This window comes from Thalassophryne amazonica, chromosome 3, assembly GCF_902500255.1.
Source record: "Thalassophryne amazonica chromosome 3, fThaAma1.1, whole genome shotgun sequence".
Taxonomy (NCBI): Eukaryota; Metazoa; Chordata; class Actinopteri; order Batrachoidiformes; family Batrachoididae; genus Thalassophryne; species Thalassophryne amazonica.
The window spans coordinates 121,489,032-121,505,638 of record NC_047105.1 but is presented as its reverse complement, the minus strand read 5'-3'; the positions used below and the strand labels follow the sequence as shown (position 1 = coordinate 121,505,638).

The following is a 16,607-nucleotide window of genomic DNA, read 5'->3' as shown; positions in this document are numbered from 1 at the left end:
CTGTAAAAAGTGTTTTTCACTGCTCGGCTGCAACACTACAGGCTATCTAGCATCAAGGTCAATTGCCCACTCTTTACATGACAGGTGACATTATTCGGCTCCATTCTTAACTCAACCCGCAAGGACAATAAACTGACAGACTTACACATGGACCGAAGCATGCTCCAGTTTTCTCCTCTTACCTCTTGTCCTGCCCCTCCCTCCCTGCGGCAGGCCTCCGTCTTCCCAAGCTGGTCATGCGGCGTTGACTTGACAGTTGCAGCAGCTACAAACACACACATTGATTGCCTCAATTGGGAAACAGACTGTTTCAAGTTTAGTGCACATAAACAATGTCAAATGTATATGTGTTGTCCTAATTTTGATGTGTGCCATTATTACGGTAAAAAAGTAATAATTGTAGATCAATTGCTGTTGTATGTGGAATGTGAGTGCGGAAATCTCATTGTTGTAATGACAATGATAATAAAAGCTATCTATCTATCTATCTATCTATCTATCTATCTATTCAACGCAAGCAAATCCATCAAAATGATCAAATGACACATTCAGTACTGAAAGGCCCATTAGTGGGAACTCTGCTGCCCTACCCATGAGTGCCTGCAGGTTACAGGTTGACCAACAAGTCAGTGTCTCTCTTTTATAATGATTCTTAATTTTGCTGAGGATACTAAATTGTTTTATGCAGGGCATGATGTTTGACTCAGTATGCTGCAAAATGGTTGTGATAAATCAGTATCAGTGTCTATTTTAAGTTGTTACAGTTGGAACACATTTTGTAGTTCATCCCTTGTGGCATCTACAGAACAATCATTCTTGCATGTTTTGTTTTTGTTTAAAAAAAAAAAATGCCATGTGCCAGTATGTATAGAAATCAATCACCAAATGGAGTGAGTGAGTGAGGCTTTTGTATCAGGTCATTGTGGGTAATTCTCTGCTGTGTTGTACAATACTTGCTGTGAGAAGGTGTTGTTGCTGTAATTTAGTATCTGTGAACTATACCATCGATCACTGTTACTGTTACTCTTTATGTTCTGTTTTTCTGGTAGGTGCTGCCTGCTCAGAAAAACACCTGTGGTAGCAGCACACAGGAACACACATTCATTTTGTCGGTTTGTGGTGTCATTCAGCAGGGCATGACATTTATTTACGTCTGCTTGAAATGAGCATGACTACTAACTGTATTTTATCTTTGGAGCCCGACGATCAATGAACATATGAAGAAGAACTCAAACTAGTGACATCATCACAATCTCTGTACTTGTTAGCCCACCCACCAAATGTCACCACCGACCATCACTGGGTACACAGCCTGGGTCTGTGACAGCTCTAGTTTCTTACCTTATAGACTGGACAAGACCTAATTATCACTGACTTAATTTACATTTTGATATGTTTTGTTTTTGTTAAATCTGCATCAAATACAATAGTGATAATATTAATAATATTAATAATAATAATTATTATTATTTCAAAAATACTGCTTGATGAACAAAATGAGTGTAATATATTATATACTTGTACTTCTGTTTTCATTTTTACACCATTTTTCAGCCCTGTTCATGTTTCTTTGTAGATTTATTCATACCTGTGCACACAGTATGACAGTTTTTTTTTTTTTTGTATTTTATGTTTTTTTTACATTTCCTGGAATCTCCAGAGAACCCAGTTTAACATCACAACACTATGAACTGTGTCTCACCCCCTGATGCAAACTCTGTGAAAATGAAGAAATCTTTGAATATTCTCCTTATGGCTACATAATTTTCATGCACATATGTTGTATTCTCATTGCAGATCTGGAAGTGGACAAGGAAAGGCATTGAGGTTATTTAAATTATATATATATATATATATATATATATATATATATATATACGTGGTCTATTAGAAAAGAAACCGACCTTTTTATTTTATTTTTTCAAAAACGATATGGATTTCATTCATATGTTTTTACGTCAGACATGCTTGAACCATCGTGCGCATGCGTGAGTTTTTCCACGCCTGTCGGTTACGTCATTCATCTGTGAGCACACCTTGGGAAGGAGTGGTCCCGCCCCCTCGGTGGATTTCCATTGTCTGGAAATGGCGGAATGAAAAGGACTTTTTTCCATCAGAATTTTTCAGAAGCTGTTAGAGACTGGCACCTGGAAACTATTCGAAAAATTTATCTGGCTTTCGGTGAAAATTTTACGGGCTTCACAGAGAATAAGGACTGTTACTACACCTTTAAGGACTGCTTTAAGGGTGGTCGGCGCGCCGCGCTCCGAGCTGCGACGACGAGGCACAAACCACCGGATCATTTCTAAACGGTTGGGACATGCCTGTCTCGGCTTTCAGTGCTTACCAGTCGAGTGAGTATAAGAGAAATTGTGGAGAGCTGGACATGTCCCAACTTGTCCTCTAACACTCCAAAACGGAGGTGTTTCTTTGTCTCGCTTCATCAGCGAATCGGTCGTGATGCGCGAAGTCTCCGCGCGGCTTTCCATGACAAAATCTCTGGTTAAAAGTGAAATCTGCCGGAAAATGGCTGATGTCCAGCTCTTGTGATAACCAGAGAAAGAGCACACGATGGTCTCGTATCCACAGAGCCATCCGTTTAGAAATGATCTGGTGGTTTGTGCCTCGTCGTCGCAGCTCGGAGCGCGGCGCGCCGACCGTCCTTAAAGCAGTCCTTAAAGCTGTAGTAACAGTCCTTATTCTCTGTGAAGCCCGTAAAATTTTCACCAAAAGCCAGATGAATTTTTCGAATGGTTTCCAGGTGCCAGTCTCTAACAGCTTCTGAAAAAATTCTGATGGAAAAAAAAGTCCTTTTCATTCCGCCATTTCCAGACAGTGAAAATCCGACGAGGGGGCAGGACCACTCCTTCCCAAGGCGTGCTCACAGGCGAATGACGTAACTGACAGGCATGGAAAAACTCATGCATGCGCACGAGGGTTCAAGCATGTCTGACATAAAAACATATGAATGAAATCCATATAGATTTTGAAAAAAATAAAAAGGACCATTACTTTATTGACAGACCTCGTATATGGATTTGAATCACGTGAGATTACATCAGACAAGCTTGAACCCTCATGGGCATGCGTGAGTTTTTTCACGCCTGTCGGTTGCGTCATTCGCCTGTGGGCAGGCTTTGAGTGAGGAGTGGTCCACCCCTCCCGTCTATTTTTTCATTGTTTAGGAATGGCTCAGAGACTGCCGCTTTGCTTGATCAAACTTTTTTCAGAAACTGTAAGGCACATCCGAGCGGACACCATTCGAGAAATTCACTTGGTTTTCGGTGAAAATTTTAAGGGCTGATGAGAGATTATGGAGTGTTACTGTCACTTTAAGGACAACCCACAGAGCCGGAGGGTGCGCCGCGCTCCGAGCCGCCGTCGTCAGCCTGTTTTGAGCTGAAAACTTCCAAATTTAAGCCTCTGTTGACCCAGGACGTTGTGAGAGAACAGAGAAGTTTCAGAAGAGGTCGGGATCAGCAGTTTATCCGGACATTCCACTGTTAAAGGAGATTTTGTAATGAAAGACGTGTGGACGGATTCGCGCGTCGGCAGACAGCTGCTCATGCACCACAGAGAAACACCTCCGTGTTGATAACCATTCGTACAATTCAGGCGGCTTTCGATGGTTTTCAGTTGAGTGAGTATCCGAGAAACTGTTTAACAGCTGGACATGTTCAAACTTATCCCGTAACGCTTCCAACGGAGGTGTTCCTCTGATCCCGACCTCTTCTGAAACTTCTCTGTTCTCTCACGATGTCCTGGGTCAACAGAGGCTTAAATTTGGAAGTTTTCAGCTCGAAACAGGCTGACGACGGCGGCTCAGAGCGCGGCGCGCCCTCTGGCTCCATGGGTTGTCCTTAAAGTGACAGTAACACTCCATAATCTCTCATCAGCCCTTAAAATTTTCACCGAAAACCAGCTGAATTTCTCGAAAGGTGTCCACTCGGATGTGCCTTACAGTTTCTGAAAACATTTTGATCAAGCAAAGCGGCAGTCTCTGAGCCATTCCTAAACAATGAAAAAATAGACGGGAAGGGTGGACCACTCCTCACTCAAAGCCTGCCCACAGACGAATGACGCAACCGACAGGCGTGAAAAAACTCTCGCATGCCCACGAGGGTTCAAGCTGGTCTGACGCAATCACACGTGATTCAAATCCATATGGTTTTTGAAAAAAAATAAGGTCAGATACTTTTGTAATAGACCTCGTATATATATAATTGAAAAACGATCCATATTAAATCCACTGTAGGTAATGGGAGCCACCACAGAAAGAGGAAGAAAATGAAATCAACCCCGTACAATTTTTGACCATGTCAAATGAAGGTGAAATGTGTTTGTTATCATCATTGTCATGGAAATCCTTTGACAGCAAGGAAGGTGGTCTCTTGCTCGATTACTGGATGGGATGGTGCACCCAGAGATGACTGAACAGGAAACTCACCGAGTAAATAAAACTTAGTGGAGCTGCACCTGTCAAGGTGACTTTGAAATCCCACACGTCCACCTGGAAATGTGCTTATCAAGCCGGTCTGAGCTTGCAATTTGATAACAAGACTCACTGCAGGGCTGACTGAAAGTAAAAATGCCCTTGATGTTTCTTTTTCCTCTGTTATTCATCAGGCTGCTTCAACAAAACTGAATTTAATGTTCATGTTTGTTTTAAAATTGAAACAAAATTTACAAAGTACTTTGTGAGAAAAGGAAAAGATACAGTAACCAGGACAAAATGTGAGACAAAATATGATAGAATTTCCAAACTATCCAGTAAAGTGATTAAAAACAAAGATAAATATACAACCCCAAATCAGAAACTCTTGGGACAACATGGAAAATGCCAATAAACAAAACCAAATGCCAGTGATCTGAACATTTATGGTATAACCCCAATTCCAAATAAGTTGGGACATTGTGTGAAATGTAAATAAAAACAGAATACAATGATTTGCAAATCCTCTTCAACCTATATTCAATTGAATACACCACAAAGACAAGATATTTAATGTTCCAGCTGATAAACCTTATTGTTTTTGTGCAAATAACTGCTCATTTTGACCAGGTTAATTGGAAACAGGTGAGTGTCATGACTGGGTATAAAAGGAGCCTTCCCAAAAGGCTCCGCTGTTCACAAGCAAAGATGGGGTGAGGATCACCACTTTGTGAACAACTGCATGAAAAAATAATCCAACAATTTAACAATTTCTCAATGTTCAATTGCAAGGAATGTAGGGATTCCATCATCTACAGTCCATAATATAATCACAAGATTCAGAGAATCTGCAGAACTTTCTACAAAGCAAGGCTGAAAACCAACATTGAATGCCCGTGACCTTTGAACCCTTAGGTGGCACTGCAGTAAAAACCGACATCATTGTGTAAAGGATCTTACGGCGTGGGCTCAGGAACACTTCAGAAAACCACTGTCAGTTAACACAGTTCGTTTTAACACAGTTAAAACTCTACCATGCAAAGCAAAAGCCATACATCAACAACATCCAGAAATGCCATTGCCTTCCCTGGGCCCAATTTCATTTAAAATGGACAGACGCAAAGTGGAAAAGTGTGCTCTGGTCTGATGAGTCCACATTTGAAATTGTTTTTGGAAATCATGGACGCTGTGTCCTCCAGACAAAAGAGGAAAATGACCATCCAGATTATTACCAGCGCAAAGTTCAAAAGCCAGCATCTGTGATGGTATGGGGGTGTGTTAGTGCCCATGACATGGGCAACTTACACATCTGTGATGGCACCATCAATGCTGAAAGGTACATCCAGGTTTTGGAGCAACACATGCTGCCATCCATGCATCTTTTTCAGGGACGTCCCTGCTTATTTCAGCAAGACAATGCCAAGCCACATTCTGCACGTGTTACAACAGCATGGCTTCGTAGTAAAAGAGTACGGGTACTAGACTGGCCTGCCTGCAGTCCAGACCTGTCGCCCATTGAAAAAGTGTAGCGCATTATGAAGTGCAAAATCCGACGGAGACCCCAGACTGTTGAACAACTGAAGTCATACATCAAACAAGAATGGGAAAGAATTCCACCTACAAAGCTTCAACAATTAGTGTCCTTAGTTCCCAAACGCTTATTGAGTGTTGTTAGAAGGAAAGGTGATGTAACACAGTGGTAAACATACCACTGTCCCAGCTTTTTTGAAATGTATTGCAGGCATCCATTTCAAAATGAGCAAATATTTGCACAAAAACAATAAAGTTTATCAGGTTGAACATTAGATGTCTTTGTGGTGTATTCAATTGAATTCAGGTTAAAGAGGATTTGCAAATCATTGTATTCTGGTTTTATTTACATTTTACACAACATCCCAACTTCACTGGAATTGGAGGGTTGTACTTTGACTTCTATTTTATTGCAGACAGTATGATCCCATGATAATTCATATTTGTTATACATTCATTGCTGCATTTAAGGCCTGCAACGCATTCCAAAAAGTTTATAAAAGAAATTACAATTAAATTATCAAGTTTACAGCCAGTTTTCTTGAGACAAGTCAGGAGATGGGTAAGGAACATTTCTGTTTCAAATGTGACTGATATTATCAAATGAAATAAAGTTGACCACACAAAACATAAAACAGAATTTACAATGTACTTTGTGAGAAACGGAAAACAGTAATCAGGATAAAAAAAATGAGACAAATATATGATATTAAAGAAATGTCCAAACTGTCCAGTAAAGTCTCTGGACTGGACTCAAAGCCACGACAAGCATCATATGCCACTTAGTACACCACCTGTGGGAGAGGATGTGCACCGCCATGGGATCAGTGCCCTGCACTGCAGAAGGCAAGAGATAACTACAAATGAGTCAGTCCAAGGGAGGGCACACCAAACATGTCAGCAAGCACAAGCAAAGCTACACAGCAAGCATAGGTTTTAGGGCACAGACCCCAAGCCCAAATGCAAGGCATGACCAGGACTCTATAGAAAGGGCAAGCCAAAGTACCTCCCTGGGTCCACCCACTGGGGCACAAACCAGATGCACTCCTAGGCATCACTGTATCCTCCAGGATCAAGGTCAGCCCAGGGGACCCAATTGCTCAAAGCAGGCCTTACTCTGCCAACATCCACCCACCAACCATCCCACAGGCCTTGCGTGAATTTTTGTATGAAGCTGACTGGAGGTAGCAAAGGAAATCAGGAGGCAGCAGGAAGGTGGCCCACCGATGAGGAAAAAAGTGGCACCTTTCTCCCCAACAAAAAGTCTCCAGTGACAGGCTTCAAAGCAACAAAAATCCTCAGGAGTGATGATTGCCTCTCAAGCACCAGGGGGCCCACAGACATTGACCCACCAGCACAGTCAAGGACCTAAGGGAAGTGGGGGGCAATGGGAGTACTACCTCCCCATACCTCCCAATGACAGGGTAAGGGTCAGAAATGGGGTGCACCAAGAGAGGGCAGGTAGAGAGCCAACCAGGCCCTGTCCCAGACTAGCACAGATCACCACCAAGTAAACCTCAAATAGCATTTAAAAAGGGACCAATCCAAATAACTGGATTTTATATATATATATATAAACACAACACTTTTGGTTTTGCTCCCATTTTGTATGAGATGAACTCAAAGACCTAAAACTTTCTCCACATACACAATATCATCATTTCCCTTAAATATTGTTCACAAACCAGTCTAAATCTGTGATAGTGAGCACATCTCCTTTGCTGAGATAATCCATCCCACCTCACAGGTGTGCCATATCAAGATGCTGATTAGACACCATGATTAGTGCACAGGTGTGCCTTAGACTGCCCACAATAAAAGGCCACTCTGAAAGGTGCAGTTTTATCACACAGCACAATGCCACAGATGTCGCAAGATTTGGGGGAGCGTGCAATTGGCATGCTGACAGCAGGAATGTCAACCAGAGCTGTTGCTCGTGTATTGAATGTTCATTTCTCTACCATAAGCCATCTCCAAAGGCGTTTCAGAGAATTTGGCAGTACATCCAACCAGCCTCACAACCGCAGACCACGTGTAACCACACCAGCCCAGGACCTCCACATCCAGCATGTTCACCTCCAAGATCATCTGAGACCACCCACTCGGACAGCTGCTGAAAAAATCGGTTTGCATAAGCAAAGAATTTCTGCACAAACTGTCAGAAACCGTCTCAGGGAAGCTCATCTGCATGCTCGTCGTCCTCATCGGGGTCTCGACCTGACTCCAGTTCATCGTCGCAACTTTGCACAGCCATTGAAGAGGAGTGGACCAACATTCCACAGGCCACAATTGACAACTTGATCAACTTTATGCGAAGGAGATGTGTTGCACTGCATGAGGCAAATGGTGGTCACACCAGATACTGACTGGTATCCCCCCCCCCCCAATAAAACAAAACTGCACCTTTCAGAGTGGCCTTTTATTGTGGGCAGTCTAAGGCACACCTGTGCACTAATCATGGTGTCTAATCAGCATCTTGATATGGCACACCTGTGAGGTGGGATGGATTATCTCAGCAAAGGAGAACTGCTCACTATCACAGATTTAGACTGGTTTGTGAACAATATTTGAGGGAAATGGTGATATTGTGTATGTGGAAAAAGTTTTAGATCTTTGAGTTCATCTCATACAAAATGGGAGCAAAACCAAAAGTGTTGCGTTTATATTTTTGTTGAGTGTATATATATATATTGCGTTTGATGCAGTTACATTTGAGTCATTTGAAAGGTTAACAGTGAAGTTATTAGCAGTCAGTCTGCTCTGTGTCAGCCTGATCCCATCAGATCTCAGAAGCTAAGCAGTGCGGGATCTCATTAGTACTTGGATGGGAGACCTCTCTGGAACACCAGCAGCTGTGTGTGTTTCTCCAGGTAACACTGGAGTTGCGTCAGGAAGGGCATCCGATGTAAAACTTGTGCCAAATACCAGTGCAGATCTGGCTGTATCCGCTGTGGCAATCCTGAACAAAAATGGGAGCAGCCGAATGGACAACAACAACAACAGTGAAGTTATTAGTCAACTAAGTGCCATTCTTGAATGTATATTTTTTGTTTTATATATCTGTAAAACTGTCAGTGATACAAAGTGGTAGGACACAACTGCAGGACTCAGACATGCAGGGTTCGGTACACAAAAAGGCTGGCCATTACCAGTGGTGGGCACAGTTCAGCTAATCCGATAGCAGATAATTATCGAAGCTAATGTTTTTGCTAGTGGATTAGCTTTTCAGATAAGTTATAAAACCATCATCGGACCAATTATCTTCCAATAAATTTAGTTCCGTTAACTTTCAGTCCGATAACATTTTTTTGCTGGTAAGGTGAGCAAAGTTTAATGGTCAAAAACATTTGTAAACCCTAAAATCAAACATTTTAGTCCATCTGTTGTGTGTTTGTAGCAGACTTGGCTGGCTGCCGCTTGCTGATGATGTCATCATTAAGTGCAAAACATGATTGCCCGGTCGACACAGGGAGCATTGTGGGTACTGTAGTTCAGGTTCACTTTGGACGTTACAGCGAGTCGTCCACTCGAGACAAAAAAAAAAGACAAATTTTAACATTATTTTATTTTATTTCTTTAAAAGGACACTTTATATGGATTATTTATTCAGATGAATTCTACTGAAACTAACAGGTAAGAATTTATATTTACTACGTGTATTTTACTCTGCCAATCAATAATGGATGTACTTTGGTTGTTTAAGCCACAGGGTTCAAAGCATGTGAAAAAAGCAGCAGCTTTTAGCTCGTAAATGACGGTGTATCTAATACTATGATAAACTGTGACTTCTTTAACTTTTCAGTTATCTGATTAATGGTTATCGAAGCTAACTTTTGGTTAGCTGTGCCCACCACTGGCCATTACAAACAAAAGTATCCAAAGCATCAGGTGGAGAACAGGGTCCAAAATACAGGCAGGTAGGTCAAAAACATGGCAAGGCAAAAACAGGACTAGACACAGAATGAAATGCTCAAAAGAGGCACATGGCATAACAATCTCACAAGGAGGTGAGGGAAAAGGTGCAAAAAGCAGGTGACAGTGAGCGGCGCCTACCGCGCGGTGGCCCGTGCAGCTTTGGGACTCTCAGATCACGTGATGTCCACTTGATCCCCACGTACAGACAGAGACTTAAACTCTCTAAACCTGTTGTGAGGACGTCTAAAGTGTGGAGCAATGAAGGTGTAGAGGAGCTACGCGCGTGCTTGGCCACCACGGATTGGGATATGTTTGAGGCTTCAACACACAGTCTAGATGACTACACGGACACTGTGATGTTATATATTCATTTCTGTGAAGACAGCATCATCCCACAGCGTACCAGGGTGAGATATAACAATGACAAGCCCTGGTTCACACCTAAACTCCAGCAGCTCCGTCAGCAGAAAGAGGTGGCTTTCAGAGAAGGAGACAGAGACAGCTATAGAGGTGCAAAGTACAGATTTAGCAAGGATGTGGCAAAGGCTAAATCCATGTACAGTTCACGTCTGCAGCAAAGGTTCTCTGCCAACGACTCGGCCTCTGTGTGGAGGGGGTTGAAAGAGATCACCAACTAAAAGCCCAAAGCACCTCGTTCGATTGACGACCTGAAGCTGGCCAACGACCTGAACATCATCTATTCACGCTTTGAAGACAAGGACTCACACCTCCCCACCCCCCACACAACTGGATATTCAAACACTCTGGACCTCCCCCCTCTCACTGCTGCCCTCCCCACTCCCCCGTTGCCCTCTCGGTCCAAGAGGATGACGTGAGGAGACATTTCAAAAGGCTGAATCCACGTAAGGCCTCGGGCCCAGACTGTGTCTCTCCTGCCACCCTGAGACACTGCGCTGATGAGCTGGCCCCAGTCTTCACGGGGATCTTCAACACCTCCCTGGAGTCATGCCATGTTCCAGTCTGTTTCAAGTCCTCAATCATAGTTCCAGTCCCCAAGAAACCACGCGTCACTGGACTTAATGACTACCGTCCTGTGGCTGTCACGTCTGTAGTCATGAAGACTTTCGAACGCCTAGTTTTATCCCACCTGAAGTCTATCACCGACCCCCTCCTGGACCCCCTGCAGTTTGCCTACAGAGCCAACAGGTCTGTAGATGACGCCATAAACCTGGCCCTGCACTCCATCCTGCAGCACCTGGACTCCCCAGGAACCTACGCTAGGATCCTGTTTGTGGACTTCAGCTCTGCATTCAACACCATCCTTCCAGCTTTGCTCCAGGACAAGCTTTCTCTGCTCCACGTGCCCAACTCCACCTGCAGGTGGATCACAGACTTCCTGACGGACCGGAGTCAGCGGGTGAGGCTGGGAAAAAATGTCTTGAACACTTGGGCTCTCAGCACAGGATCTCCACAGGGCTGTGTCCTTTCCCCTCTGCTCTTCTCCCTCTACACTAACTGCTGCACCTCCAGCCATGACTCTGTAAAGCTCATCAAGTTTGCGGACGACACCACCCTCATCGGACTCATTTTGGATGGGGATGAGTCTGCCTACAGAAGGGAGGTGGACTGGCTGGTGACCTGGTGCAGCAGCAACAACTTGGAGCTCAACGCCCAGAAAACAGTGGAGATGATAGTGGACTTCAGGAAAGCCACAGCCCCCCCGCCCTCCCTCACCCTCACCAACAGCCCCATCACCACTGTGGTCTGTCACCGCTTCCTCGGCACCACCATCACCCAGGACCTCAAGTGGGAGTCAACCATCAGCTCCCTCATCAAGAAGGCCCAGCAGAGGATGTACTTCCTGCGGCAGCTGAAGAAGGCCAAGCTGCCTGTCCAGCTGATGGTGCAGTTCTACACGGCCATCATCGAGTCCATCCTCTGCTCCTCCATCACGGTGTGGTACGCCGGGGCCACAGCCAGGGACAGACACAGACTGCAGTGCATTGTGGCCTCTGCTGAGAAGGTGATCAGCTGTAGCCTTCCATCTCTCCATGACCTGCACGTCTCCAGGACTCTGGGCCGAGCAGGTCGGATCACAGCTGACCCTTCTCACCCTGCACACGGTCTATTCAAACCACTCCCCTCAGGCAGGAGGCTACGGTCCATCCGGACCAGAACCTCCCGCCATAAGAACAGTTTCTTCCCCTCTGCCGTTAGACTCATGAACACCTCATAACTCAGTCACCTTAAGCTTAACTCTGTCACTTTATCATTTTATCACGGGTCACTTTAGACAATGTACTTTGGTTTTTAATTGCACTCCTCCCACTGCACTGGTTTTCTGTTTCTCTGTTGCACACAGCCTTTCATATTTCATATTTTTTTTTATCTTATATTTTATCTTATTTTAACACATATGTTATATTTTATCCTAGCATTTTATCTCTTCTTAATGTTGCACCATTGTACCGAAGCAAATTCCTAGTCTGTGAATCCTGTTCACTGGCAATGGCAATAAACTTCTTCTGATTCTGATTCTGATAATAAAGAGGTAGTGATTAGGAGGAAATTCAAGACAGGTGTGGTAGAAGGAACTGGAATGGGGCGTGGGAAACAGGAGGGAGGACAGGATGGAAACACCAAACACCAGACAAGAGAAATCCCTAATACAAAACCCAATCATGAAATACAATAAAGACAAAAACTCCAAACTTTACTTTACTTTATTTATCTCCAGGGGCAAATCTAGAGATAAATTCATGGGGTGGCAAGCAGGGACAGGCACTATTATGTGGGGTGGCAATGTAATGTTTATGTATTATGCTATTATAGGTCAGGAATCTGGATTATAGCGTCACGAGTCCAAGTTTCATATAGCCTAGAGCAGCGGCCCGCAAGCTTTTTGCGCCATGGACCAATTTTCATGTAACGTTAAAACATTTTTGCAGACCAATATAGAAAAAACTATAAATAATGTGTGTAAAAAATGCGTGAGTGGAATGGTAATTTCAAGCGCTTCAATGGGCGTCATCGATCTGTAAATTGTGTTTTCATGATCAAAAATGAACATTGCTGTAGTAGTGCAGCAGATAACCAAAACAATTGTTCAGTTTGTGATAAAAGCATGAAATGTGGCATACATATTCTAAATTAACTAATGTTTATTTTCAGATATGGAGACATCCTGGAGGTGACCTCTAATGAGCTACAGGGGTCAATAAAGAATTACACAGGGGTCAAAATATAAAAATTCTCCAATCATGTTGAAAACTATACCACGCTATTTGTGTGATCATAAGGATTCCAAAAATGTATAGTTTGGGCTATCCATGACTGAATGTTATGGAGTTATGGGGTAAAAACAGCAAAAATGGTGACAAAGGTCAGTTTCAGTTTGTACAAGGGTGAAAAGTTAAAATTACTTCAGTTTTGGTAAAAAGTGATGCAAATTATTGGTTGAGTGAATAGGATTAATAAATGGAATAGTTTTGACTGTGTTGAATGCTTGGTCTCCAAAGTAAAAGTCAAACAAGGTTGACGTCCATTGGATTCTATGACATGTGACATATGTTACCTCGTAACATGATAACTTAGCGTGATAGATGGTGCAAACTATTCCTTTTTAAAATACTATTAACTAAACCAAGAATTTGCATAATTTTTTACCAAAATTGGAGCAAGTTTAACGTTTGACCCCTGTACAAACTGAAACTGACCTTTGTCACCATATTTGCTGTTTTTACCCCATAACTCCAGAACATTCAGTCATAGATAGTCCAAACTATACCTTTTTGGAAGCTGTGTAATCAGATAAATACTGTGGTATACTTTTCAATATGATTGGAGCATTGTTTAAGTTTGACCCCTGTGTAATTCTTTAATGACCCCTGTAGCTCATTAGAGGTCAGCTCCAGGATGCTTCCATATCTCAAAATAAATATTAGTTAATTTAGAATATTTGTGCCAAATTTCATGCTTTTATCACAGACTGAATGATTGTTATGGAAATTTTAGGGCAATTCTACGGCAACGGAATTACAATCTGACCTAATCTGTAGTCGTTAGATGCAGTATGTCCAGATTTTGCTGCTGTTGTAATTCCGTTACCATAGAATTGCCCTTTAGCTAAGCTGCACCACTATAGTAGAAAACAACATATTTAATCAAATGATAGCAGAGAAGCTGTGTGAGTCTTACCTGAGCTGAAGACTTACAGAAACACACCTCAAGGGTGAGTGTATCAGCGCTTGTCCTCTGCTCATCCTTCTGTACTCTGTCCATCCCTCTGTCCTCTGTCCATCCCTCTGTCCTCTGTCCACCCTTCTGTCCTCTCCTCACACCCTCTTCTCTTGTTTCCAATGTTCCTCTAAATCCACAACAAAGTGTTTTCTCCCCTCAGCAATAAAAAAAGTGCTCCACTGTCGCGTTATGAAATGAAAGTGAAACCTAAAAAGCGTACATTGCCGCACGCGTGCACGGACCTTCGTTAACACAACACACGACTTTAAGGTTGGACGAAACATCCCTAAAATCTATGAGAGACACGAGTAAAGCTGAAGTCTAGCTACAAAGAAAGTTTTGCCGGCTGATGTGACCAGTGTTGACGTCCGTCCTTGTTTTCAGTTCACCTGAAACGACGAGGGAAACAAGAGGTTCCGCCCTAATAAAAATACCACTGAAAACTTATTCCTCATTGTTTATTAATTTATACAGCACTTGGTGAATGTATCAATTTTATATTTCTTTCTCCGCAAAGTTTTCCTGGCAGCCGTGTGTGCTGGTGTGTCGTCGTGTCTTTTAGGGAAAGTTTGGCGTCAAAAACAGGTGGGGGGTGGCAGGGAGAGCGCGCGAAGCGCAGCTTGTGCTGCATTTAAGGGCGCTCAGAGAGCACAGTTTTCGCCGGTTAAAGTCATTCGCGAGGTCCCTTTTTTGAAAAAAAAATGTCACCCACTTCTGATTGGGGTGGCAACTGTGTTGGCAAGAGCTATTTTTAGGGTGGCAGTTGCCACTCCATGCCACCCCAGTAGATCCACCCCTGTTTATCTCCTTTGGGAGACATTTGGTTCAGACAGAGGCTTCCCTTACCAAAAAATAGTACTGATAAGTATATAAAAAGTAAACTAGAAGTATACTTGAAACATACTTGCATATACTACTTTTTGGTAAGGGTTGTTACACATAGGACATTACAATGCCGACAGACAATAAACAGTACAGCACAAGAAATAAAGCCCCGATCCCAACAATATCAGTATCAATATGCAGTACATTTACTCCACACATTTGCCCAACTTCACTCAGCACTCCCTCTCCCAAACACACACTCTTCCTTCCTGTCACTTCTAGACATTTAACAGCTTCACCAAAACAGGGACAAAAGAAAGTTTATAACGGTTATGCCGACAAAGAGGCACCCTGTATCTCCTCTCTGAGCTCAGCAGCTGGTATTCTGTGTGTAACACGTGTACGGTCAGAGAGGATTCTCCTGGTCTGTCTCCTCATGGAGAACAAACCCCAAGAACAAACCCCAAAAGTCTAATCATGACAGAAACTCAACATGATGAATAATGTCATGGCTTTTCATGCATGCTTTTTTAACACAATTTGTTATTCCTGTCTTCTTCAGAATTGGGTTTTCCCTGTCAGCCCTGTTTACCTGCACACTCATCATCTCGTTCGTGTTTGCCATCATTCCACTATGTGATAATGTGGTGCTGCTGTCCATTGCCATGGCGATTGCTGGAAATGCCATGGGGATGATTGACACCATCGCCAACCTGCAGCTCGTTAAGCTGTTTCAGAAAGACTCCGCCATTTTCCTTCAGGTCAGAGACAACGTGGTGGGAAGGGGATGTACTGTATGTTTTTTGCCAGTTAACACACTTCATTTCATGTCTGTACCACAGGCCTTGCATTTCTTTATTGGCCTCGGTGCCCTGATCAGTCCCCTAGTTGCTGATCCTTTCCTGGATGAGGACAGCTGCGCTGTTGGTGTCAATTCAACAACCAACTCTTCATCATCCTACTCATTCTCAGATCTAGGGGACCTTCAAAGCAACTTGACTAGGCCAGGATCATTGAGCCACAACATCTCTGAATATTCTCTGCACACTGAGGGAGTCTTAAAAACAAGGGTCTCCTTCGCTTTCTGGATCATGGCTCTCATCAATGTGAGTGTTTTCTTTGCAGCTCAAAGGATTACAGTTCACATCTCTGACAACACGTCATATGAACTCTGATGGCATGTAACTAACTTCAGTGTATAGTAGGCCAGATCAAAAACTCATTTTTGAAATCTGTCTGATAAAGATGTTCCATTTCAGGTTACACAAGCTGTAAATTATTTTTGTTCATGATCTGGCAAACTAACAGCACCCGATCAGTAGACAGTCTTGTTTTTAGTTTAAACTAAGCGGTCAAAACTACACTCAACATGATTGTGCCACATATATTAAAACCACGCTTCCCCCACCCCCCCAAAAAAAGACAGTCACCTTTGTTCACTGAGTACTTGCATGACCTCATGCATAAGGCTAGAGGTCTAGAACAGAAATGGCATAGTTTAAAATTAGAAGTATTCCACCTTGCGTGGTGTGATGCTATCGTAGACTATAAGCATGCATTACTGGCTACAAAGCAGACCTATTACTCTGATTTGATCAACAGAAACAAGCATAACTCAAAGTTCTTGTTTGACACAGTGGCAACATTTATTCATGGACAACCACCTATAAGTCGCTCTTCTTTTACAGCAAAAGATTTTCTGGAT

The 16,607-nt window shown here is 43.1% G+C and overlaps 2 protein-coding genes across 3 annotated transcripts in view; one reads left to right on the top strand and one right to left on the bottom strand.

The window, feature by feature from the left end:
* The window catches only part of LOC117507524, a 30,934-nt gene extending 16,391 nt beyond the window's left edge, over positions 1–14,543 (bottom strand). For both annotated transcript variants that reach the window (XM_034167393.1, XM_034167394.1), the window contains exons 1-2: positions 14,036–14,543; positions 183–265 (exon numbers count right to left, since the gene is read on the bottom strand). The gene's annotated coding sequence lies outside the window, so the exon portion shown is untranslated. The remainder of the gene's footprint in view (positions 1–182; positions 266–14,035) is intronic.
* The window catches only part of mfsd4aa (major facilitator superfamily domain containing 4Aa), a 92,369-nt gene that overhangs the window by 25,293 nt on the left and 50,469 nt on the right, over positions 1–16,607 (top strand). Inside the window, exons 2-3 of the mRNA XM_034167395.1 lie at positions 15,465–15,663; positions 15,745–16,008. Of these exons, the coding sequence (XP_034023286.1) occupies positions 15,465–15,663; positions 15,745–16,008 (463 nt within the window). The remainder of the gene's footprint in view (positions 1–15,464; positions 15,664–15,744; positions 16,009–16,607) is intronic.